Raw genomic sequence first — 25,408 nt, forward strand, 5'->3', positions numbered from 1 at the left:
TACTGTTCATAGCAGTCCTATTAATTCTGCTTTTGCCGGCACAGTAAAGAAATGCCATTTAGGGTGTTTCAGTGGAACCAATTCAGGTATAGTTCATGCATTTCCGAGGTGCACAAACCACGCAGATTGATGTTTCTTAATATCAGTTGCAACCATGCTGCTTATACTTATGATTAACAGTCATAATTGACTCAATACTCTTTGTTGTGCCAAGAAGACCTAATATTTCTTTGAGCAGCAAATAAACAAACTAAGCTTTCTGATAAACTTGCCTACCAATATCTGCCTGGTGTGATGAATGTCATTTGAAAATAGAACTAACATTGCTCACCTGGAGTGGATTTCTCCCATTGTTATTGCAGGCTATGTACACTATGAAGACCTATTGTGGCTCACTCAGTACAGGCAGGCAGGGGTCATCTGCTGGTGGAAGTGTATGTTGGTTGGCACCGGTGCCTTCCTGCACTGCCCTGGCTGGTTATTTAGTGACACAAATAATGCCACCTGTGGTTCATGCACAGGCCTCTCTGAAGCGCTGCCTCTTTGTGGTATGGACGCAGGCTTTCCAGCAATGGCTCTGTGCTGAGGATGTGATGTGTCACTTATGTCTGGCTGCATACTTCGGCCTCATTGTTTGTTGTGAGGCAGATGGACTTATTTCTAAAGGGCTTAGTAAGGGTTTGAGCGTATGCTCCTCATTGCATTAATGTAGGTAATTTTAACCACACAGAAGCTATTATTTATGTTGGTATGTTGTATTCGAAGAAGACAGTTCCCATATATTGTCTTGAAGAGAGTCTTTAATGATTACATGTTATATTCTTCATACGTAATTTTTTTCTTATTGTGCTCTGGAGCTGCAACAGCCGACATGTGTTTCACCTACTCCGGTCAGTGTGATCAGGGCTTTCTCAAGGCTTTCATAATTATACTTTAGTATCATTGAAAAAATCTCATCGGATACAGCAAAAAGTTCTTCAGAGCAGATAGACAAAATGTTGATTTTCAAGCAACGAAGTCAGAAGTCCCGGTTCAATACCTCACGATAATTCTCAGTTATGAGTACAACAACAACACTTTTGTTGGCTACCATGCCTAGGCTGGGAACCTTGAAATAGGAGATTACCAATTGATTTAATCTGAAACCCTGACGTGTGATTTTCCCTGCGAAATACTATGAATGCTTTCTTTTACGTGTGAAGACTCTACTTGATGTACAAAGCCCTGATGAAATTCTTAATGTGATAAGATTGAAACGTGTTGGCTGATGGCTGAATTTAATTCAATTACAAATAAAGAATACTATATGGACTGAACTTGCAATTTCAACTCCAATTCTGGTGCACCTTCCATACAAAGTATTTTATCTTCTCATTGTTAACGCATACTCCTCCTTAATCTTCCAAAACGTCTCATCTGATCCTTCAACACAGATTTTTTGGGCCAAACAGTTCTAATCCACTCAATGATTTGTTGCACAACTCTATCCTGAAGATTTTCTTTTCTCCAAACATCTTCTGACAACCTGGGGCTCCTTGATCATGTACGAGTGCCACACTTAAATCGTCCCACTCATTTTTTTCACACTCTTGCATTGCAGTGGACAAGTGAGAAAGGAAGTCTGCTAATACCTTACTCTTTCCAGGAACATACACCTTGCTGCACATGAAATCTTGGAGGTGCATGGACATTCTCGCAATTCTTGCAGAGGCATTGAAAAGTCCCTCAGTGGTTAAAAGTTTCACAAGGGATAATGATCTGTTCGAACTGTACAATGTTTGTCCCACACAAAACAGCGAACATGTTCCAGACCCCACACACAAGCTAATGTATCTTTCTCTATAAGAGAAAATTTCTCTTCTGTAGGAGATAAGGCATGTGATGCATACGCAAATATACTTTCATTTCCACTGCAATCAATCTGAGATTACACACTACCAAGCCCCTTATTACTCGCATCCAATGTGATGACATTTTATAAGATCTGGGTTAAACCTTTTAAATACAGGAGCTTCAGAAATGGCTTTCTTAACATCAAGAAATTCAGTTCTGCATTTATCAGACCAAATAAACTTGACTTTGTTTTTGAGTGATTGTCTGATGTTGTACACTCTGCTCGAAAACCCTTTCACAAAAGTATTGTAAAACTCCACGGGACCTAAAAAGGATCTGAGCTAATCCTTATTTGAAGGATGAGTCGCATTAAGTATTGCCTCAACCAATTTGGGTTTAGTAGCTACACCTTCACCACACAAAACATGCCCTAAATAGGTCACAGACTTAACTGCAAATCTACACTTTGAGTGTTCTACTATAAGCCCATTCTTTTCCAACACATCAAAAACATCTTCTAAAGCCTTGTCATGTTCTAGTTTGTCCTCCAGTTTGATTTTTCTATCTTCATCAAAGGTGTCAAGGAAATTAGAAAATATGATTTCCATTCACTAAATGCCATACATGGATTTGCTCCAGCTGGCCAAAATGTTTGTGGCGACTGGAGTGCAAAACTTTGGGTAGCCATACTTGATAACCAAACAGTGTCCACTCTTCACCCAGGAAAAGGGACTAATTCACTGCTGGAGAAGGTTATTACTAGAAGAAATAGCTTTCCCTGAATGTAAAGAATGCTTCTTTAAAGTAAACGAGTTCCCATAAATACTAGTAAATCCACAAGTGAACGAGTTCCACAAATACTAGTAAATCCACAAATATGCAAATAAATGTCAAAGTTACTTGAAATGTACCGGAATACTCTTCACCCTCATCGTAGAGTAAAGGGGGTAATTAGATGAGAAGATCCGGTGTTTCTCATCCTCCTAGCGTTGTAAAACAAATTGCTGATAATTCAAGATGGCGCCCGTACAGCGCATAATGACGTGTTAACGTCAACACGTAATTTCCAGGGAAAGCTTGGAAGACACAAGGCAGGGTCAGAACAGTGGTACACCGTGCGTTCAGCAAATTAATGCTCTTTCTTCTGAATCCTGGAGCTTGGAAGTTCTTGTTGGCGCATTCATCGGTAAGCGGTATTCTTTTTCAAAAGATGCGTTGTCAAGCATGCACAGAAAATCTTCGATAAATGTACACGATTTTAAAGTAATTAATTTGCTTACCGAGTGTTTTAAAGAAGGCAAGATCTTCTGTGGTGATGGAATAATCCAAAAGGAGGCTCCTAACTCCACTGTAATGCCAATGTGAATGAACGTAAGGGGCTGAAAATAAAGAATAATCCAAAAAGGAAATGGCTCCACAGCGTTCAGGTGCTCTAACAACTTGTCGCCAAAATTGTAGAGTTGTTTTGTTCATGAAAAGCTTCTTTATTCACAAGTTGGAAGACCTTTACAGACCACAGCAATGCTGACCTTCCTTCCACTCCAACTGCTACAGCTCAACTGGACAAGAGCTCCAGAACCCTAACTAAGAGTAGGTAGAATGGAAGCAAAGTTTGCAAATAAACAAGAGATACACGCGGGGTCGCGTGTCATAGAATACATAAGAAAACATTAGAACACACCACACTGCCTTCTTCATCATCATTATCATCATGACGTTAACATATTGTGCTTAAAGCCCAAGGCCATCCAAGTGATTTGTGCCAAAGGGAAGGTAAAAAACTCCTAGGCAGTCAAGGGAAACAGATGCATCCTGAATGCATTTTAGAGGGCACGAGCTGCTCTTTAATATTGTATTGTATTGTAATAGTAATTGCATTTATATAGCCCTTACTACCCTTGATGAGGCGTCAAAGCTCTTTTTCAGCGAGTAGCACGCTACTCTGGAACCCAAAATGATTAGTGGGAAATTAGTATAGTGAAATATGAAATTAATTAGAGCTGTGGATATGGAGCACATTAGCTGGAATATGAAGCTATCTGGAAGCTAAGTTAAGTAAACAATGCCGTTAAATGTATGTTGTATGCATGCTTGTTGGTGAGAGTGTGTTCATATGTGTAAGAGTGTGTGAATGTGTTAGTATGTGTAAGCATGAGTGTGTGAGTCAAAGTAAAGGTCAAATGGCAAGTGATGTCACTTCCACTGCCCCTGGCATTTTAGTGACTCGACGTCAATGACCTTGCCTCCATGAGCAATTAATGCAATGCTTTTCGAGTAGGCGTAATTTTCTCACTGTGAAGTATATTATAAACTGCTCTTACGGTAAGACATGTAATGTTGATATATTCTTGTAACCTACCAACCCCAAGGGCGTTGCAGCAATCCTGTTTTGCTCCCACAGTTGTTCTTGCCTCCGTAGGTGGATTTGCCTCATCCAGAAATGGTTGACTCTCAGTAACAACCTAAAATATTAATTAGAAACTGCAACCAATGTATTGGCGTGGCAGACTTGGGACAAGCTAAATAAAGCATTAGGTGCAGTATCTAAGAGCACAATAAAATTTTGAACATATAGTCTGAACATGTACTCTGTTTCATCCTTATTAAGAGTAAGCCTGTTATTCAACACCCACTGCCGACTGATACCGAGTTTCATTACCAATGCTTGTTTGACAACTGGATCTTTAGATAGAGAGAAACATAATCTGCATATAATCCACATAGTTGTGGAAAGCCATGTTCGATTCCTGCAGGAGTTCATGCGGCAGCTGAATGTACTCATTGAAAACCAAGCAGGAGAGGCATGAGCTCTGCAGCAGCCCTCAAGCTCCAAGGGACGAGCTAAGGACTCAGCACCTCTGGTGTTATCATAGACATGCCTATCAGACACGAAAAATGCTGAGAATGTGCAAGAAAACCCCGCCAGCAACAAATTCACCTCATATACCCTGCACAGCAAGTGACAGTAGTACTCAGTGAATCTTGCAGCATCAGGAGGCTTAGATACGCAGGGCCAGATGTACTAACTTTTCACACAACACAGCACAGCAAGATAACTTGCTGTGCTGTTTCTGTGCTGGAATACGTGAAAGAGAGACCAGTAATGCAACATATTTATAAAGATATGTTGCATTTCTGTTGCCTCCGTACGCTGGGGCACTGTGCGCTGCCTAGCCTCGACGCAGGCACCCTTGCAACATGTTCCAGGGGTGCCTGCGTTACAGGTAGGATTACTGTTTTGCAGGAAGGAAGACCTTCCTGCACAAAAACAATTCTTAAAGGCATTTCCGTTTTCTATGTGTGGTCCGAATGCATATACATAAAAAAGGAAGCATCGAGGAGATATAAAGATATTTCTCCTTGTTACACCTGGGTCTGGGACGCCTTCCCAGGTTTACAACTGTTTGAAATCTGGGAACGCAACCAAATCCACGGTTGGGTGCGTGGGAGCGCCCATACTCCACCCATGGAATGCCTCTCTGTCACCAGGTAATACAAGGCATCAATATGCACTGCACTGTGTTACTCTGAATTTAGTAAAGATGAAGAGCCACCCAAGGTGGCTTTGTGTGGCTTAGTAAACCCCACTAAAGGACTTGGGTTGCCTTGTGACGACTTGCGTCATACAAGGGCAACCAAGGTCTAAGTAAATCTTGCCCTCAGGATCTTTGTTTACAACTCAAGTAGTTCTGTCTCCATCCCTCAGTTTGGTATGAAGCTGGATTGCCATTCCCCTGACCTGTGATGGTGTTTCAGGCAAATTTGTAATTGAGTTGTTGCTTCCTTTTTTAACACCTTAAGTACCATGCATTGACAAAGCCAACAGATCTCCCTGTAAAGCCCATTGGCTTTGTCAGTGCTTTTTTGGAAGAATGCCACCATATGTGTAGACGCACAGTAGAGTATCTGAATGAATTCCTTTATACTTTAGGACAATCCATACAAGGGTGACCACCGCAGATGTACATGCATCTACTTTTGGCATATGAATGTACTGTTTTATACTTCACGAAAATGCACCAAAATTTGGTCACTGTAAATACACCCTCTTCGGTGGCACCCATCTTTGACTGGATTGTTGTAAAGATTAAGAAAATGAATGGCAAAATTCTTGCAACACATGTATGCAGATGTACGCTCATGGCCATCCATATTTTTAATATTTATTTTCAAGTCAGATTTGTAAAATAAATATCCACATACTTTACTATAGGAAGAAGCTGAAGTTTGGGTGGAGATCACTGCATGGTAAACTATAGGGCAACATTTCAATATTAAACATAGCTTTATGTTAAATATTGTTGTGAATTAATTTGATAACTTTATTTCAAATAGAGAGCAAAATAGAAAGACACAGCAGCACTATTGACTTAATTTTTAATGAAACTTTATTAAATGGAAATATAATACATTAAAAATATTTTTCTGTACTCTAAATCAAAAAATAAATACCCACCTAAAAACATTTTTTTATGTTTCATTCACTTGTATTACGTTTTTACACATAATGGCACACATATAGTACCTTCAAAACAACTTCCCAATATTGCAAATGATACCTCCCCACCACCCCTCACCATCACAAGAGGTTGAGCACATAATAGAACATAGTAGCCTGCACATTGAAATCAACAGTGTGAGTTGCACCGTAAAGAGGCTGTAAAGTTGTGGTGAATAGGCCCAAGGCATGGAGTCTCTGAGGACACGTCCTGCCCCGAAAGTCTGAGTTCAAGTAGGCAAGAACTAGGTCCCAAAGTTTGTGGAAGGGATGTGATTTGTCCACCAGATCATAAATTATATTTTCATGGCTGAGCAGTAGTCAAAATTTATGAAGCCAATGTTCGTAAGTAGTAATGGTGGGTTTTCCTTAGAGTGAAAGAGTTATGTATGTATAGGCATTTATATAGCGCACTACTTACCCGTAGGGTCCCAAGGCGCTTCGACCGCTGCGAAACCCTTCCTGGCTTCCCTGAGAGATGGTCCCTTAATGGGTATCTCCAGGGTGAGACCAGGCATCCCCGGCGGTCTGGTGGGGCCGTTAGTGAAGATGAGGCAAGCTAATGCCCAGAGTTGCCGAGTGTGATCGCTGATCAGAGTGGGCACCGAGGCGAGAGAATTATCGAGTCCGCTGACCCTGGTCCAGAAATTATGTGTTTGGGAGCTAAGAAAAGGTGGGATATTTGTTTACCCGCTGTGGAGTGGGGTGGGTAAAATTCATCTGCATCTCTTCCTAGGATCTCAAATTGAGGGAGTTTGTCTGAATCTCGGCCCTGGATCCAAGAGATCGCTCAGAAAATACCACCCAAAAGTCCTCCAAATGGAGGCAGGACCAAAGGATATATGTATGAGCGTGCATGTGCCGACGATTGTTGAGTGTATTGGTGTGCCTACAGCAAGGTGTGCTCCAGGGCTTAGCTATGAGAAGGAGGTTGTTATGAGCGTATGTGTGATGTGCTGCTGACTAGTAAGAGTAGTATATTTTATGGGGTGGCCTGTACACCAGGCTCACCCCTCTGCAGATAGTTTCTGTGTACTACAGTGCCAGTGGTGTAACGAAACTTGAGGGGGCCCCCCTGCAAAGTACATGGAGGAGGCCACCGACGGTGGCCCAGTATCTAGCAATGTTGCTGCGGGGGGCCCCCTGGAGCTCAATGGCAACCCTCCCCACCACGCTGCCCGGGCTGCGGGGGCTTATGTTACGCCACTGAGCAGGTCCAATGAGGACTTTTCAAACAATGAGAAAAATGCCCATTAACGACCTTACAGATGAATGCAGAATCCTTTGTGTGAGACGCTTTTTCCTATTTCCCCCATGCATCTGCTCTTAACTACTCTAACATCGATGTATAGCTTCTCCTAGTGCACAGCACACCACCTTTAGTGTGTGGATTGGAGGAGAGGGCTAGTTTCAGTCTCCTATGGTCCGAAGTTCAGACATGATTAAATCAGCCAATAGGTGGCCATCTTTTAGGAGCTTTATTCTGTCTTAACCCCTTATCTATGGAGATACATAAGGTCCTAAAAGCATTAGAGATAATCTCTGAAGGGCTCCTCCTTCAGGGTGAGTGCTGATATAGCTTCCCTATTCGCCATCATTAGTTTTCGCAAAGAAAGCATCCCTATCCACCATTTCCCATTTTACCCTCACACCCTTATTGCGTGAGTGAAAGGGGGCCAAACTCTCCTGCTTCCCTAATGCCCCCAACAAATGAAGGTCCAGTAATACAAATAAGGAGTTGTGATGGCTGATAGAGAAGGCAGGTACATTGCAGTCAAATATCAAATTAGTTAGATCAAGGGGTACCATAATAAAATCCATCTCACCTTTCGAGCACCTTTACCCCCTTATACGTAGGGGTCTCCCACTTTCTAAAGAGCTGGTGGTCATCGCTCTATTCAGAGCCTCTCCTAAGGGGATGTGCTGGAAGTCCTCCCAATCTGTTGTCTCCATACCGCAGGCAGAGGGACCCCTGTTCCCACACAACCTTGTGTTGAAATCCCCCGGCCAAACTACCAATGTCTCCTTATTAGAACTGTCAGAAAGGCTCGCTAAATCCCTCCCAAGATCTTCAATGAAGGTGATCAGGTGAGAGTCAAAAAAAGTTATTATGCATATGAACCAAGATCACAAGAAAGAGTCCATTAGTGGACAACTTGATGCATGAGCATGGAGATGAGTGAATGAGTCTATGGACAGCAAGGTCAGGTGGTACCCGATGGGGAACATTTCTTGTCACCCTCAGCTTGACAAAATGGCAAAAATATGTGTTTAAAACACATGATTTTCCCATTTTTTCACCCCCCACAGTGATGACACCCGGGGCGGCCCGCAACCACCGCACCCACCTTCCTATGCCACTGTGGATGGATGGATTAGGGACTGCATTGACTTAAGTATCCATTCAATTTCAATTATAACCCAACCTTTTGGCTTGGTCAATGTATTGTGATAACTTAATTTAAATTATGGCCGGTGACGGGCGTCGGACAGTCCACGTAGGAGCTTGGCTGGGTGACTGGTCTTCTTGGGATGCCACACCTCAGTCAGTCTCACGCGCACTTTTAATTGTGTGCGCTTAATGCGCATGTCATGATCTGTCATGATCCACCATTTAATCTAAAGAGCCTCAGAGGCCCCAGCCGGGGCTGGCCCCGCACCATTAAGAGCCTCATGGGCCCGACCGGGGCCGCAGCGCGCATCATTTATTAATTAGCCTCAGGCCAGTTTATTTTTTCGTTTTGTTTATCCCATATAAGCAATCAAAATGAAAATATTAAAGCGCTGGCATCTTTTTGTAGGCCAGCTTGTGCTTTTTGCCTCTGTGCACCTACAAAATGATGGTGGGTCAGGTCATAGATTTTCTTTTCTTTTAAATTTTTTTAATGCTATGCTGCACATTGTAAATGCTGTGCAGCAAGGCTACAGGGGGCCCCTGCCGGGGCCAGGCACCATTTATGAAGAGAATCAGCGGCCAACCCCCCCCGGCCGGGGCCTGCGCGTGTGCAGCAACAGTTGTTTAATTCATGCAGGCCAGGGCAAGCCTCTGGGCACGCACCATGAACGATTAGCTTCTGAGGACCGGCGGGGGCCAAGGCATGCATGCTGTGTTCACCGCACCATTTAATTTATAACAGTACAGTGCGCACGATTCAATTCATCATCATGATGAAGTAAGTGATTGGGCCCCTGGACCGTGGGGGCCCCCCGCAAAATGGGGGCTGCGGGGGCCTGTGGTACACCCCTGTACTGTGCTGCTGGTGCAATTTATCTGGGAAGGCACAAGGGACCATATTAAAATCGCCTCCAAGTATGAGAGGGCCGTCTGCAAATGCCAATATTAATTGAGCAGTATCTCATAGGAACCTTTTCTAGCCCATTTTAGGAGCATGGATGAACGCCAGACATACATGGCTACCCTCCCAGAGACAGTTAACCATTAGCCACTGCATATTTCTAGAATGTATTATTAATTATTAAAAGTGATGTATAGAATGAATTAACATTACATTCATTGTATATTAATACAAATTGTTACATTCATTTTTAAATTCAAAATAGGGTATTAAAATATTTTATAATTAAGTATTAAATATGTACTAGTTTTATATATTTTTTAATATTACAATATATGTATTTATATGTTTTACTATTTTAAATAATATACATTATTTTAATTCTGTAACTCCATTATTTTCAATGGGAGGATGTTGCAGTACCAGTGGTTGGTGAGGTTTGTCTCTGGCCTTACTACAGTTTTTTTAGTTTTTGTAGTAACTTACAATCAGATGTTTTCAATAAGAAAAAAGTAGTAAGCTTCCTCAAATGTTAAAATTATTCAAAAGTGTAAGTAACTTTTGTGAAACAGGCCTATGATGTTTCTGCACTTTTTATATGCATCTACTTCATTGTTGACAGCATATGTTCTTGGTTCTAAGCATTGTTTTTTTACCTTTTTGTAGATGAAGATACACTTTTTTTCAGTTTAAGAAAGTTTCTATTTTGTTTGAACAAAATACAATACAAAAATGATAAAATAGTACATGAGAACCGAATGAAATACAATATGAGGCTACACTTTAACGCTCTTTATTTGTTTTGCTGTAGAACGTGTCTATTGCTTACATTGGAATATTCGTTGGTGGAGATTACCATTTCTCGTGGTTAAATTTCCTTGGCTTGAATATTTGGTAAGTGCTGTTTACATTTGAATTGTGTTTTGAATACTTTGCATTCATTGTCCTGTAAAGAAGATTAGATTGAAGAGAAATGATTCCTTTAATAGCAATAAGTGAATGCAAAAGCAAGACTGCAATATAGTTTAGTATGGTCATTTGCTTGCAGGTCGAGGGCCTCATTTACAATACTTGCCAAAGGGCAGCTCTACAAGCCTTTCTCCTGCGCTGCTATACGACAAAAGAAAACGGAAGGAATGTGCCGTATCAATCAATCACATTCCTGTCCTCTTTCAATGCTCTGGTGCTCAATTGGCTGTCATGCGCCATCATAGGCATCACTGCACCATGGTGCAAGGGTGGCTGCATTGTAGGAATGATTGTTTTTGTGCAGAACGGGACATCTTCCTGCACAAATGCCATCAAGTCCAGTTTTATCGCGATCGGGCCACCCAGCCGCCGCTGAGCCGCCCGCCAGCACCAGCTTCTTCCCGCCGCTGCCTACCTGTGGCCCCGCCCCCGCCAGCCCATTCGCCTCCCGCTCCCGCCAACTAGCTGATCCGCCCACCCGGCTCCCTACTTAAGGGGACCGTGCCACCTGATCGGGAGCGACTGCAGAGCCTGTGTTCAGGCCTGGTCGCCCCCACGCTCCTGTGCTGCTCCTGCCTTTGCCTGCTGCCACATCCAGTTTTTTCGCGATCGGCCGCCCGCCAGCACCAGCTTCTTCCCGCCGCTGCCTACCTGCGGCACCGCCCCCCGCCAGCCCATTCTCCGCCCCGCTCCCGCCAACCAGCTGATCTGCCCACCCGGCTCCCTACTTATGCTGCCCTCACGCATGCGCAGCGGTGACGTGCAGCGGGCGCGCCGATTGTGCGCCGAAGGCGCTCCAAAGGCCAGCCCGTCTGCGCCAGTCCGCGCCTGGACCGCGCCCAGCGCCAGGACCCCTGGTCCCCACCGCCGTTGCAAGACTACACGACAGACCTACGACGCCGCCACCCTCAACGCACTCAATGCCGGCCGGAACCCTGACTGCTACCGAGCCACCCCGAGACGCACCCACGGACCCTTTGCTTGCCAAGCCTGCCGATTCACCTGCTACCGGACCTGCACCACCCCCGCCAAATCCAGCACCAGCAGCAACCACCTGAAGTGCATCCTGCTCAACACCCGCTCCATCCACAGGCACGCCATGGAACTCTGGGACCTGCTCGACGCGACAGCACCGGACGTCGCCTTCCTCACCGAAACCTGGATGAGCGCCTCCTCGGTGCCCGACATCGCCATAGCCATCCCGGATGGATACAAGATCACCCGGAAGGACCGCGTCAACCAGACGGGAGGAGGCATCGCCATCGTACACAAGAACACCATCCGCTTCTTGACTAACTCCGACGAAACCTTCACCATCGCCGAACACCTGCACTTCCAGATACACACTGACCCCAAGACCACCCTCTGAGGCACCCTCATCTACAGACCACCGGGACCACGCACACAATTCAGCGAAGACATCGCCGACTTCATCAGCCCGCACACCCTCCCCTCCGCTGACTACATCCTCCTCGGGGACCTCAACTTCCACCTGGAGAACAACAATGACAGAAACACCATCACCCTGCTGGACAACCTCGCCAACCTCGGACTCAAGCAACTGGTGAACACCCCCACCCACTACGCCGGCCACACGCTTAACCCCGTATTCTCATCCAGCAAGCACATCTCCTTCAGCCACGCCACCGGACTCCACTGGACCGACCACAGCTGCGTCCACTTCAGCTTCAGAAGAACAACGACCCACCACGACCCGCAACAGGTCCCCCGCCGAAGCTGGAGCAAGATCACCGCCGAGCAGCTCACAGCCTCCCTCAGCCAGAACACTCCCACCAGCACAACGGACCCCAACGAAGAAGCCAGCAACCTCACCAAGTGGCTGACCGCCTGCGCCGATGACCTCGCGCCACTAAAGAACCCTCCCAGCAGACCGGGCAGCAAGAAAACCCCCTGGTTCACCAACGAACTCAAGGAATCCAAGAAGAACTGCCGCACCCTCGAGAAAGCCTGGCGGCACGACCAGACCACAGACAACAGGACCGCCCTCAAGCATGCCACCCGCAAACACCATCAGCTGATCCGTGCCACCAAGAAGACGGGAATCAAAGAATGACTGGACAACAACGCCCACGACAGCAAGGAACTCTTCAGCATCGTCAAAGAGTTCTCCAATCCCAGCGCCGGAAACAACGACATCACTCCCTCGCAAGACCTCTGCAACTCACTCGCCTCGTTCTTCCACCGCAAGATCGCCAACATACACAACAGCTTCGACGCACAGACCACGCACCCTACCACCGAACCAACGCCCGCCACCACCACCCTCTGCAATTGGACCCCAATCAGCACCGAAGACACCACCCACACGATGAACTCCATCCACTCCGGATCACCAACCGACCCGTGCCCACACCACGTCTTCAACAAAGCCGATGCCATCATCGCACCCCATCTCCGAGACACCATCAACTCCTCCTTCAACACCGCCACCTTCCCGGAGAGCTGGGAGCACGCCGAGCTGACCGCCCTCCTGAAGAAACTAACGGCGGACCCCACCGACCTCAAGAACTACCGTCCCATCTCGCTCCTTCCTTTTCCAGCCAAAGTCATCAAGAAGACCGTCAACAAACAGCTTGCCTCCTTCCTTGAGACGAACGGATCCCTCGACCCCTCGCAGTCCGGGTTTAGGGCCAACCACAGCACCGAGACCGCCCTAAACACAGCCACCGACGACATCAGAACGCTGATCGACAACGGGGAAACAGCGGCACTCATCCTCCTGGACCTCTCTGCGGCATTCGACACTGTCATCCACCGCACCCTAGTGAAGCGCCTCAGCAACATCGGAATCCGAGAGAAATCGCTGGAGTGGATCATCTCGTTCCTCACCGGAAGAACCCAGAGAGTCCGCCTCCCTCCGTTCAGATCCGAGGTCACCGAAGTCATCTGCGGCGTACCACAAGGATCTTCACTCAGTCCAACCCTCTTCAACGTCTACATGAGCCCCCTCGCAGCCATCGCACGCCAACACAACCTCAACATCATCTCCTACGTCGACGACACCCAGCTCATCCTCTCCCTCACCAACGACCCCACCACCGGCAGAGCCAACCTACACGAAGGGATGAAAGACGTCGCCGACTGGATGAGGAACAGCCGCCTTAAGCTGAACTCAGACAAGACGGAAGTCCTCATCCTGGGATCATCAACCTCCGCCTGGGACGACTCCTGGTGGCCCCCGGCCCTGGGCACCGCTCCCAAACCAACGGACCACGCACGCAACCTGGGCTTCATCCTGGACTCCTCCCTGTCAATGACCAGACAAGTCAACGCCGTGTCATCCTCGTGCTTCAACACCCTCCGCATGCTCCGCAAGATCTTCAGATGGATCCCAAATGAAACCAGGAAGACCGCCACCCAGGTGCTCATCACCAGCCGACTGGACTACGGGAACACCCTCTACGCCGGAACCACAGCCAAACTTCAAAAAAGACTCTAACGCATCCAGAACGCCTCCGCACGACTCATCCTGGGCATCCCCCGACACAGCCACATCACCGGACACCTGAGGGACCTGCAGTGGCTCCCAGTCAGCAAGAGGATCATGTTCAGGCTCCTCACCCACGCACACAAGGCTCTCCACGACCTGGGCCCCAAGTACCTCAACGACCGCATGACCTTCTACATGCCCCCCCCGCCAGCTACGATCGACCAGCCATGCACTCGCCACCGTACCACGCATCTGCAGAGCTACCGCCGGAGGAAGATCCTTCTCCTACCTGGCAGCCAAGACTTGGAACTCCCTCCCCACCCACCTTCGGCGAACCCAAGACCATCTCTCCTTCAGGAAGCAGCTCAAGACCTGGCTGTTCGAGCAGTAACATACCCCTCTCCCCCAGCGCCTTGAGACCCTCCTGGGTGAGTAGCGCGCTTTACAAATGCCGTAATTGATTGATTGATTGATCAACTGAGGTGATTTCATCTTTCTATGTGTGCTGTAGAATCCAGCATACATAGAAAGAGGAAAAAACATAGAGAAATAATGTTATTTCTCCTCGTTGTGCCACCCTTACACCTCCCATGGGAAGGTGTAGCCTTTTGGAGCATTCCCAGGTTTACAACTTGTTGTAAATATGGAATGTGTCAGATGGCATGGGTGTTACTTGGGAATACCCACTGTAATGCCCATGGCACGTCTCCCCATCGTAGTGTGAGGCAACGCAGCGACTTGCACTGTGTTGTCACGCTACATAATACAAGGCCCTGAAAAGTCATGCAGGGTGGCTTTAGGTGGCCTTGTAGATAATGCTAAGCCATATGCTCCACCAGAACGTCACAAAAAGTGATGTTCCAGTGGTGCAAAGGGCTTGTAAATGATCCCCCAAGTCTCTTGTGACCTTATTAGGATGATGGTCTTCCAGTTTACTAAAGAAGCAATAGAGAGACATTTTGACCAGTATAAAACTCACTCACTCTCTGCTTCCAAGCTGAGTGGTTGCTCCCTGCTCCCTGCTGCTGAGGTATCGTTTCTGCAGCGCTTACAATCTAAATTGGTCTGCATTTAACAAGTACTGCCTGCTGTGTGCACTCATTACCGCTGCTTGCTAGAACCGCCGCTTTGCCCATTTAATAACTGAATTTACCGACCTGCCCTTTTAAAGTGCGTTTCTGCTAGCGTGACTCTGTTGCTCACTGTGTTTTGATCTCGCCGCTTTTTCTGATTAGCATTCGTTTCCCCCCCTAGCGCTCCTGCCGCCCTGACCCCTCCACCTCCATTTTGTCGCATTTTGTTGTTGTTGTCGTCGTCCTTTGCCCGCCCCGCCTCCCAGCTGAAGCGCCCTCCCACAGACAACAAACAGCGCGCCCACACCAGGAAGCGCCGTGACTCACTCTCTGCTTCCAAGCTGAGTGGTCGCTCCCTGCTCCCTGCTGCTGAGGTATCGTTTCTGCAGCGCTTACAATCTAAATTGGTCTGCATTTAACAAGTACTGCCTGCTGTGTGCACTCATTACCGCTGCTTGCTAGAACCGCCGCTTTGCCCATTTAATAACTGAATTTACTGACCTGCCCTTTTAAAGTGCGTTTCTGCTAGCGTGACTCTGTTGCTCACTGTGTTTTGATCTCGCCGCTTTTTCTGATTAGCATTCGTTTCCCCCCTAGCGCTCCTGCCGCCCTGACCCCTCCACCTCCATTTTGTCGCATTTTGTTGTTGTTGTCGTCGTCCTTTGCCCGCCCCGCCTCCCAGCTGAAGCGCCCTCGCCCCTCCCCCCCACCATCCATTTATGGCCAATGCCCCCACGCGCAGCGTCCACGCGCCCCATTCGCGCCGAAGGTGCGCCAAAGGTAAGCCCGTCTACGCCCGTCCGCGCCTGGACCGCGCCCAGCGCCAGACCCCCTGCCCCTCGCACTGCCCAGCCCCCCCGCGTTACCTACGATGCCGCCACCCTCCTAGCCCTTAACCCCGGTCGCGCCCCCAACTGCATCCAAGCCGCTCCAGGACGCACCCATGGACCGTTCTCCTGCCTCTCCTGCAAATTCAGCGGCACCGTCAACGTCTCCGCTCCGACCACACCACAGATTCCCGACCCCAACCACCTAGAATGCATCCTTCTCAACACCCGGTCGGTCCACAGGCACGCCATTGACCTTTGGAACCTACTAGACACCATCTCTCCAGACGTCGCCTTCCTAACGGAAACATGGATGAACGCCTCCTCCGCCCCCGACATCGCCATCGCTATCCCTGACGACTATAAGATTACACGCAAAGACCGCACCGACCAAACAGGAGGAGGAATCGCTATCGTCCACAAGAAATCAATCCGCATCTCAACCAGCTCTGACGCCAACCTCGCCAACTCCGAACACCTCCACTTCCAGATCCACATCGACCCCAAGACCACACTCAGAGGCACCCTCCTCTACAGACCACCAGGACCCCGCGCAAAATTCAGTGAAGACATCACGGACTTCATCACCCCACACGCGCTCCCCTCCAAAGACTACATCCTCCTGGGAGACCTCAACTTCCACCTTGAGAAGATCAACGACCGCAACACCGCCACCCTCTTAGACAACCTCGCCAACCTCGGACTTAAACAACTGGTCACTTCCCCCACCCACGTCGCAGGTCACACACTCGACCCCATCTTCACCTCTAGCAACCATGTCTCTTTCAACCACACTACGGAGCTCCTCTGGACTGACCACAGCTGCGTCCACTTCACCTACAACAAGCCGAAACCCATCATCCACCTCCAACCAACTCTACAAAGAAACTGGAACAAAATCACCACGGAACAGATCTCCTCATCGCTCCTTCAAACCTCCCCAGCCCTCTCTTCTAACGCCAACGAAGCCGCCTCCAACCTCACCCTTTGGTTATCCAACACCGCAGACACCTTAGCACCACTGAAAAAACGCCAACACAAAATCAAGAAGGCCTCATGGTTCAACGAGGACCTCAAGAAATCCAAGAAACTATGCCGCTCCCTTGAAAAGGCCTGGAAAAAAGAGTCATCCACCAGCAACAAGGACGGCCTCAAAAACGCCATCCGTACTCACCACCAACTGATCCGAAAAGCCAAAAAAACAGCATTCAAGGATCGACTCGACAACAACGCCCACAACAGCAAGGAACTTTTCAACATCGTCAAGGAATTTTCCAACCCCTCGGCCAACTCCAACGACATCACCCCCTCTCAAACCCTCTGCGACTCCCTAGCCTCTTTTTTCCACAACAAGATTGCTGACATCCACAACAGCTTTGACAACCAACCCGGAAGCCAACCCACCCTACCATCAGCTGACTATCTTCCCCCCATTAACACCCTTAACGCCTGGAACCCAATCACCACTGAAGACACCATCCGCCTGATGAATTCCATCCACTCTGGATCCCCCACAGACCCATGCCCTCACCACATCTTCAACAAAGCAGACTCCGTCATAGCTCCGCACCTCCGAGACGTCATCAACTGCTCCTTCAACTCCGCTACCTTCCCAGAAGACTGGAAACACGCTGAACTCACTGCCCTTCTGAAAAAACCAACAGCAGACCCCACCGAACTCAAAAACTACCGCCCCATCTCACTTCTTCCATTCCCGGCCAAAGTCATCGAGAAAGCTGTCAACAACCAGCTCGCCGCCTTCCTCGAAGCCAACAAATCCCTCGACTCCTCACAATCTGGCTTCCGAGCAAAACACAGCACTGAGACCGCCCTCATCGCAGCAACAGACGACATTCGAACTCTACTGGACAATGGAGACACAGTCGCCCTCATCCTCCTCGACCTCTCTGCAGCCTTCGACACAGTCTGCCACAGCACCCTTTTACAGCGCCTCAGAAACATCGGAATCCAAGGAAAGGCACTGGAATGGATCACCTCGTTCCTCTCCGGAAGAACCCAGAGAGTCCGCCTCCCACCATTCAAGTCCGAGGCCTCTGAAATCATCTGCGGCGTACCACAAGGATCCTCACTCAGCCCCACCCTCTTCAACGTATACATGAGCCCCCTCGCGACCATCGCCCGCCAACACAACCTCAACATCATCTCTTACGCGGACGACACTCAACTGATCCTTTCTCTCACCAAGGACCCCAGCACCGCCAAAACTAACCTACACGAAGGAATGAAAGAAGTCGCCGAATGGATGAAACAAAGCCGTCTGAAACTGAACTCAGACAAAACAGAAGTCCTCATCTTAGGTAAATCCCCCTCTGCATGGGATGACTCCTGGTGGCCGGAAGCCCTCGGAAAAGCACCCATCCCGACAGACCACGCACGGAACCTTGGCGTCATCCTGGACTCCTCACTTTCAATGAACAGACAAGTCAGCGCCGTATCCTCATCCTGCTTCAACATCCTTCGCATGCTCAGAAAAACATTTCGCTGGATCCCCACCGAAACAAGGAAAACAGTCACCCATGCTCTGGTCACGAGCCGACTGGACTACGGAAACACCCTCTACGCAGGTACCACCGCCAAACTCCAGAAGAAACTACAACGAATCCAAAACGCCTCAGCCAGGCTCATATTAGACATCCCACGCAATGAACACATCTCTGGCCACCTTAAAGACCTCCACTGGCTACCCGTCAATAAGAGGATTACTTTCCGACTGCTTACCCACGCACACAAATCACTCTACGACATCGGACCAGATTGCCTCAACCCTCGACTGACCTTCTACACCCCCTCCCGCCAACTTCGCTCTTCCAGCCAAGCATTCGCCACTGTCCCTCGCATCAACAAAACCACCATGGGAGGCAGATCCTTCTCATACCTGGCTGCCAAAACATGGAACTCACTCCCCGATTACCTTCGCCTCACCCAGAATCACCTAGCGTTCAGAAAACAACTTAAAACGTGGATATTTGACAAATAATCCCCCTCCCCTCCCCAAGCGCCTTGAAACCCTCTGGGTATGTAGTGCGCTATATAAATTTTATGACTTGACTTGACTTGACTAAAAGCCATGCACTAAACAAGTTCACAATACCAATGATATTTTAATGTCTAAATAAAATAAAAGAGAGCCAGTAAGCAAAATGTCTCAATATAAATCTGCGTTATTAAGAATTAACTACAAAACCAAAGAACACATGTTTTCTGCAGGCCATAAAAGGGAATGATATTCCAAGTGGGAAAGGATACGAAGTAAACTATTTTGATGACGTTGGGCAAGTCCTTGTAACAATTCATGTATTAACAAGCATTTACAAAATCGTTAGGGCTTGCCTTTGATATCTGGCGCCTACTTATTGGCTTTTTGAATGCTTTTTCCCCCAGCACCACCCCGTACATGCATAGCAGCCATCTTGAAATGTTTTTTCATTATTTGCGATAGAACGATGATACTATTCGCTTCATCAGTGCCTGTGATGCCATACAAGAAGCTTTGGGAAAGCCAAAAGCATGAGCAGTGATGTCAACCAGTAACAGGTAACACCGGGTAATAGTGGATGTTAGCGTGCACATCCTGCCCTGGGGTGAGGGGAGGTTGGCTGATCTGGGCAAGAGTGGAAAAGTCACTACATGTGACTAATAAAAGTTCCCTGGAAGCTTCCACGAAATCCCATGGCTATAATGACAACCAACTCAGCAAATAGCAACTCATTAACAGAGATCAACAACCAATGGCTGAAGTGAGCTGGCCAAAGGCCCACTTTCTTTACTGTATGTGTATATGCATCTGGTACTCTATTGATAAAAAGAAGCCCATAGCTGCGGGCAGGCCAGACCTAAAAGGGATGAATGATAGCCCTACTAGCTTTATAGTGCATTGTTGCTGCATTAAGGTAATTCTACCACTACTCAGGAGCCACAATATAAGAGTACCACTACATCAGTACAAAACTGATTAACCACTCTAGGAGCGGTCCTCAAACACTGGAAAGTGTGCAATTCAATAGCACAAAAAACAAATACTTCAAATATAATAATTAATAGACGGACTGAAAAGTTAGATTGGGACTCTGATATCCACGTTCGCAAAATCAAACTTATATATATAATAATAATAGGAATATACATTACCAGATACTGCCATTGACCCATTTGAATCCTCTTTCACAAATAAAAAACTTTAAAGGGACAATGGAGCTCTAGTGATACCATGGTTTTGGTAACCTGATTCAGTCACAGCCGGCATGACTTGAGGGTGGGTGGGGGCAGGGGGTCACGTGGGAGGGTTTGCACAGGGAGGGGGTTAATTTAAAAAATAAAGAGTTAAAACTTACCTTCGCCTCCGGTCCGGCGTTGCGTCTTCTCTCTCCTCACAGGAAGCAGGCAGCCTCCCTCTCCTCCCCTAAGCCAATCACAATGCTGCAATGGCAGCATTGTGATTGGCTGGGACGCCCACCGCACAGGCGTCTATGGGGAGGCTGTTTTCTCCATGCAGGCTGCCTGCAGCCTACATGGAGAAAACGGGAGAGTGCCTATGACTGGTGTGGTTTGGTCGGCCCTGGGACCAACCAAACATGTCAGCACCCACAACAGTGGGCAAGCCACTCCTCCTCTGCCTGGAGCAGGACCACCCGTCCGCCCCAACCAAACCCTTCTGCTTTTTCGCAGTGCGAGAAGCAGAAACATAAAATGGTATTCATAATACCATTTTATGTTTCTTCCTCTTGCACTGTGAGAACGCATTGTGGCGACGCTTCTCCGCCCACGTGGAGGATCCACCCCTGACCTGATCTTTCAAATAATCCAAAATGTTCTCTTAATGCTTCTTTACATTCTCCCAGAGATGATGTCCAATTCTCAGGCACATTACAGCTATTACACAGATTTATACTCCCTTCTGAAATTACTTGAAAAAATACCTTTATTTCAGATCTTATTTTGAAACTCGATTTTATTCTTTCTCACTAGTCGTTCTAAATGTTCAAATAAAGCTCAAGGTCACTGCACCAGACTGTGTCCAAACCAGCATGTTTTGTTACAGACAGGACCTATAAAGAAAACAAGCATATTTGAATAGGTACAATTTGAAACAAGTAGCCATGGACAAAATCTCTTAACAAAGTGTAGTGTGGCATGTGGGAAAAAATCAACTCCTCAGCAATTCCAGTTCCACAACAGGACTTGATTTTCCATATGTCAAAATTGTATGCATCAAATAAAACTGATAATAATGATAATTTCAACACCACATCCCATTGCGTGCTGGACTGAGCATCTGTTTCTGATTTACTAATTGTGAATCATATAAATAGAGCTAGTTATTCTGGCGCAATCGTACAAGACCAGATACCTGTGATAGTTATGTAAAATAAAAACATAGAACTCTTGCGCGATTATCTGGCCTTTTTATTCCTTCATTGCTACAACACTAGTGCTAGAACTACACCATAAGAAGAGTTGTCGCAAAGTTTCTAATAATTATGGAGAGATAACGCTTCTGGATGTAGTAGAGAGAATTTTATTCAGGGGCATAGTAGAGCCCTTTGAGACATGGGTCTATGAGAATGGAATTACCCCATGAACAATCCAGTTTTAAGCCAAATTGTTCTGTAAATGATAAAATAACTGCTGTTCAGTTAATCATTAAGAAATATGTCAATGTTAGACAGCAAATAATTTGTGCTGCATTTATTGATTTCTCCACAGTATCCAATCGTGTTTGGAGGCAACTTGCAGCACTTGCTTACCCTCCTAATCTTCTAATTATTATAATTGCTTTACCTTTCTCTACATGGTGTAAGGTATTAATGATGAGCCACAAAGGTTTAATACAAAAGATAAGTAGGCAAAATGGGTTGAAATAGACATGTCTTTTAGCCCCCGTATTGTACTTAAGCGACTTGCCAAAACAAATTGCGCATCTTAAATATTTCCCAACAAAATTGGGCTCCCATACATTGCACAAATTGATGTATGTTCATGCTGTTGTTTCTTTTTGATCTGACTACAATAGGTCTTCAAAAAAGCCTAAGTTAAATCGATATGCAGCAAATCATTTTTTGAAGATTAATGCCACAAAAAGTAGGATTGTAATGTTCAGAGCTAAAAATTAGATATTTTTAGTTGGACATTAGGACAAAATAAACTACAAATAGCTATTTAGGTAGGATATATTATTCTGACTTGCAAAGCAAAAACCACTTCAGCATGCATGCATGTATGTAGAAGCTAAGGCAATTATCCATGTTTGGGGGGGGGGTCCTTAAGCCAAGTTTACAGGTATTTAGGGTAAGACATTTTAATTACTTAGTCGAAGTTTATAAAACTAAAATTCGTCCTACAATAACTTATGTCTTTGAATGTATCCTATTTTCTACATGGTCATTTTTCGACTAAAATAAATGTAAGATCTAAAAACAATTGCGCATTAGGAGCTTCTGTTCCAGTGGAAAGATGGTGACTTGAATTTCGTTAAATGAGTTCCTATGTCCTGGCAAGCAGCAGCAGGTACATGATTCAGCTGTCCCCTTATTCATGCCCCAGATGGAACTCCGAAGCAATTTTTGGAACAAAAAGACTTAAGCAGTATAGTTAAACAATGTACTTTTAGGATACTTTTTTACCATGTTCTGAAATTGTTTGATGTTCTACTGACAAACAACAATCTTCAGTCTCTTGGCCAACTACAACTTGCCTTGAAAAGGTCTATACTTTTATTACATTTTCAGCTTCATATTTATTGAGGTTTTATATTCTGTATTGTTGATCACAGCAGAGCTCTAAATCAATGAATAAAACTGAACTTCTAATTATATTTCCGACGTAGTGCCTCAAGTGCTGTGGTAGGATAATAACAGATGTAAGATAGGTGGGTGCAACTGATCATTCTGTAATGCTTTATTACACTGAACATCCTTATAAACATTTGAAACGAGGACATCACACATCACTGTATTGATCTTTAAAAATTTGATAGGAAGAGTGTTATGAAGAGTTTTCGCAAGTTAACTGCAAAGAATTTGAAATTCTTTTGGTAAGCTGTTAATGACTGACTTCATTGTTTTTTATGTATCTGTTCTTTCAGCATGGCTGGGGGACTTTCATATTCCTATATTACTCTACGAGGATATGCACAGCAAAAGAGCGAAAAAAATTCTCCTGACTATATAAACGTACCGCCATCTATGAAGGTGTAAACATCTGGATATCATTTGAACACACAAGTTTGTGAAGCTGAGCTGCTACAGAATGACCCCTTACATCTTCTCAAATATTCAAGCTGCCCTCATCCCTTGGGAGCATTATCAACAGAAGGAAGGGGTTCACAGGCATTTGCATCTGAACAAGGAAATCCCTGGAAGCCATTCCTGAAACCCAGCCCTAGACCTTCTTATTATGTGGGCAAATTTGTCCAATATCCATTTTCTTGATACATTATACAGATGCACTTTCCATTACACCGTTTAAAGTTGATTTTCTGGTATTATAAATTGTACTGAATGAAGGTTTGTTTATAGAATGTCCCGGGCGGCTTTGAAGAATACCTTTCACCCAGCTAACTTTGCAAAGCCTAAAACGGTCATACAGTCTTTGTGGGGGGGTGCATTGTATTGCAGTTATTTTTGTTATAATTCTTTTATTTATGTCGTTTTTTAATTAGTTTCTCTTATGTGCCATGTCTCTTATATGCCATCAGGAAAAACATATATTGTGAAGTCTACACTTAAATGCAACCAAAATAAAAAATGAAGGAACATGTTTTGAAGTCAGATTATAATATTCATTATTTAAAAAGTGATAGCTTCTTATTCTGAAAAAGTAAGTTTTGTTGTATTTTTTTAATTCCCTGATGATAAAACGGTATCAATGCAAATAACCTGTAATTAGTGTTAGTGAATGTGAGCTGCATACATTGTTACGTGTCTAGATTGTTCTCCTACCTTGTGGTGTGTATTGTGAAATGGCCCACATGCTGCCTCCTAATGACCCAGCCTTCGTCACAGAAAGTGGGAACGGATAGCCTAAAAAAGTACTTAGGCTGAAGGCTCATCCATGCAAAGCCTATTTCAATCTATTAAGGCTTAAATTGAACGTCCACCTGTCATTCCTCTTTTCTATTTTTGTCACTCAGCTTTTTATTGAGACTAGCCTTACCTAATTGCAAAATCTGTTGTTTAGGCAGGCACACCAGTAAGGACTCATTCTAGTCACAATCTCTGTCTCTGCTGGCTGTGCCACAATTTTTAAAATCCAAGTCAGGGATTAGTTCCTTTTTCAATGCTGTGCCCCAGCTTTGGAACGGTCTTCCTTTTTGTCTGCTCTAGAGGCTGATTTTGACCTTGTTTAGAATGACACTCAAGACCTGCCTATTCTGCAGAGTGCTTTTGCTACTGTAACTTGTGTATTCTAGCTCCATGTAGCCTCAGGGTTAAAGACTGCAACCTAAAAGTTCCCATTCCTTCAATTATTATTTTATGATACTCCATCACCCCAACTACATCTTGCAGCAAGAAATCTATTTTAATAAAATTCCTTATATCATATTAACCCTTTAACTCTTGTACTCTTCCATCCAATGTGAAACCCAATCCTGTCTTCCATGAGAATATTTTCCTCCTGATGGCTAGTTTCTCTGAAATTTTGAATAGATCCAAATCCCGATGTAAATGTGAGCAGACACCAGGCACCATGCTCAAGCACAAGCATCAGTAAAGTCAATAGCTTTGGTGTTGGCCGCCAGCCTCCTGGCGATTCTTTTTTGTTTTGTGATGGTTTTTGCAAAACGTTATTATTTGGAAAATGCCAGGCCCTCGTCAATCTAAAAGAATTAATTTGCTACATACAAAAACTACTTTTTGGGAGTCTCATTAATTTTAAAAAACGATATTACTCCCAGGCTCTGAAGGGAACTACTTAAAAAGTTAGTCAGTCTGACAATAACTGCAGGCCTCCTGCCTTTGAGAAAGAAAGCAGGCAAGAAAGAAATCTTGAAATAAAGAAGGTAGGAAAAAGGGCAATAAAGAAGGAAGGAAGAATAGAGAAAGAAAAAAAAACAAAGCAGCAAACAAATGGAAAAGAATGAAAATAAGGAGTCAGAAAGAAAGAAGGAAACAGAGAAAGAGAAGGAGAGAAAGAAAGAGAAGGAAAATTAAATGAAAAGAAAGGGAGATGGAAAGTGAGAAGGAAGATAGTAAAGGAAAGAAAGGCAAGAAATAGGGTGTGTTAGAGGGAAAGAGAAAGGAAGAGAAAAGGAGGGCAGGAAATAGAAAGAAAGAAATAGGAAGGAAAAAGGAAGAAAGAAATAAGAAAAGAAAAAGAAAGAAAGTAAGAAAGAAAGAAAAAGAAAGAAATGAGAGAAGGAAAGGAAGAAGGAAAGAAAGATGAAAGATAAGGAAAGAAGGAATGAAATAATGAAAGAAGGCAAGAGAAAGAAGGAAAGAAAG

The 25,408-nt window shown here is 45.6% G+C and overlaps 1 protein-coding gene across 1 annotated transcript in view; it reads left to right on the forward strand.

The window, feature by feature from the left end:
* SLC35D2 (solute carrier family 35 member D2) overlaps positions 1 to 23,727 on the forward strand; it is a 374,942-nt gene extending 351,215 nt beyond the window's left edge. Inside the window, exons 11-12 of the mRNA XM_086961173.1 lie at positions 10,439 to 10,521; positions 23,050 to 23,727. Of these exons, the coding sequence (XP_086817299.1) occupies positions 10,439 to 10,521; positions 23,050 to 23,161 (195 nt within the window). The 3' untranslated portion in view covers positions 23,162 to 23,727. The remainder of the gene's footprint in view (positions 1 to 10,438; positions 10,522 to 23,049) is intronic.
* The last annotated feature ends 1,681 nt before the right edge of the window (positions 23,728 to 25,408 follow it).

The sequence above is a fragment of the Lissotriton vulgaris genome, chromosome 3_1 (genome assembly GCF_964263255.1).
Source record: "Lissotriton vulgaris chromosome 3_1, aLisVul1.2, whole genome shotgun sequence".
NCBI classification, from domain to species: domain Eukaryota; kingdom Metazoa; phylum Chordata; class Amphibia; order Caudata; family Salamandridae; genus Lissotriton; species Lissotriton vulgaris.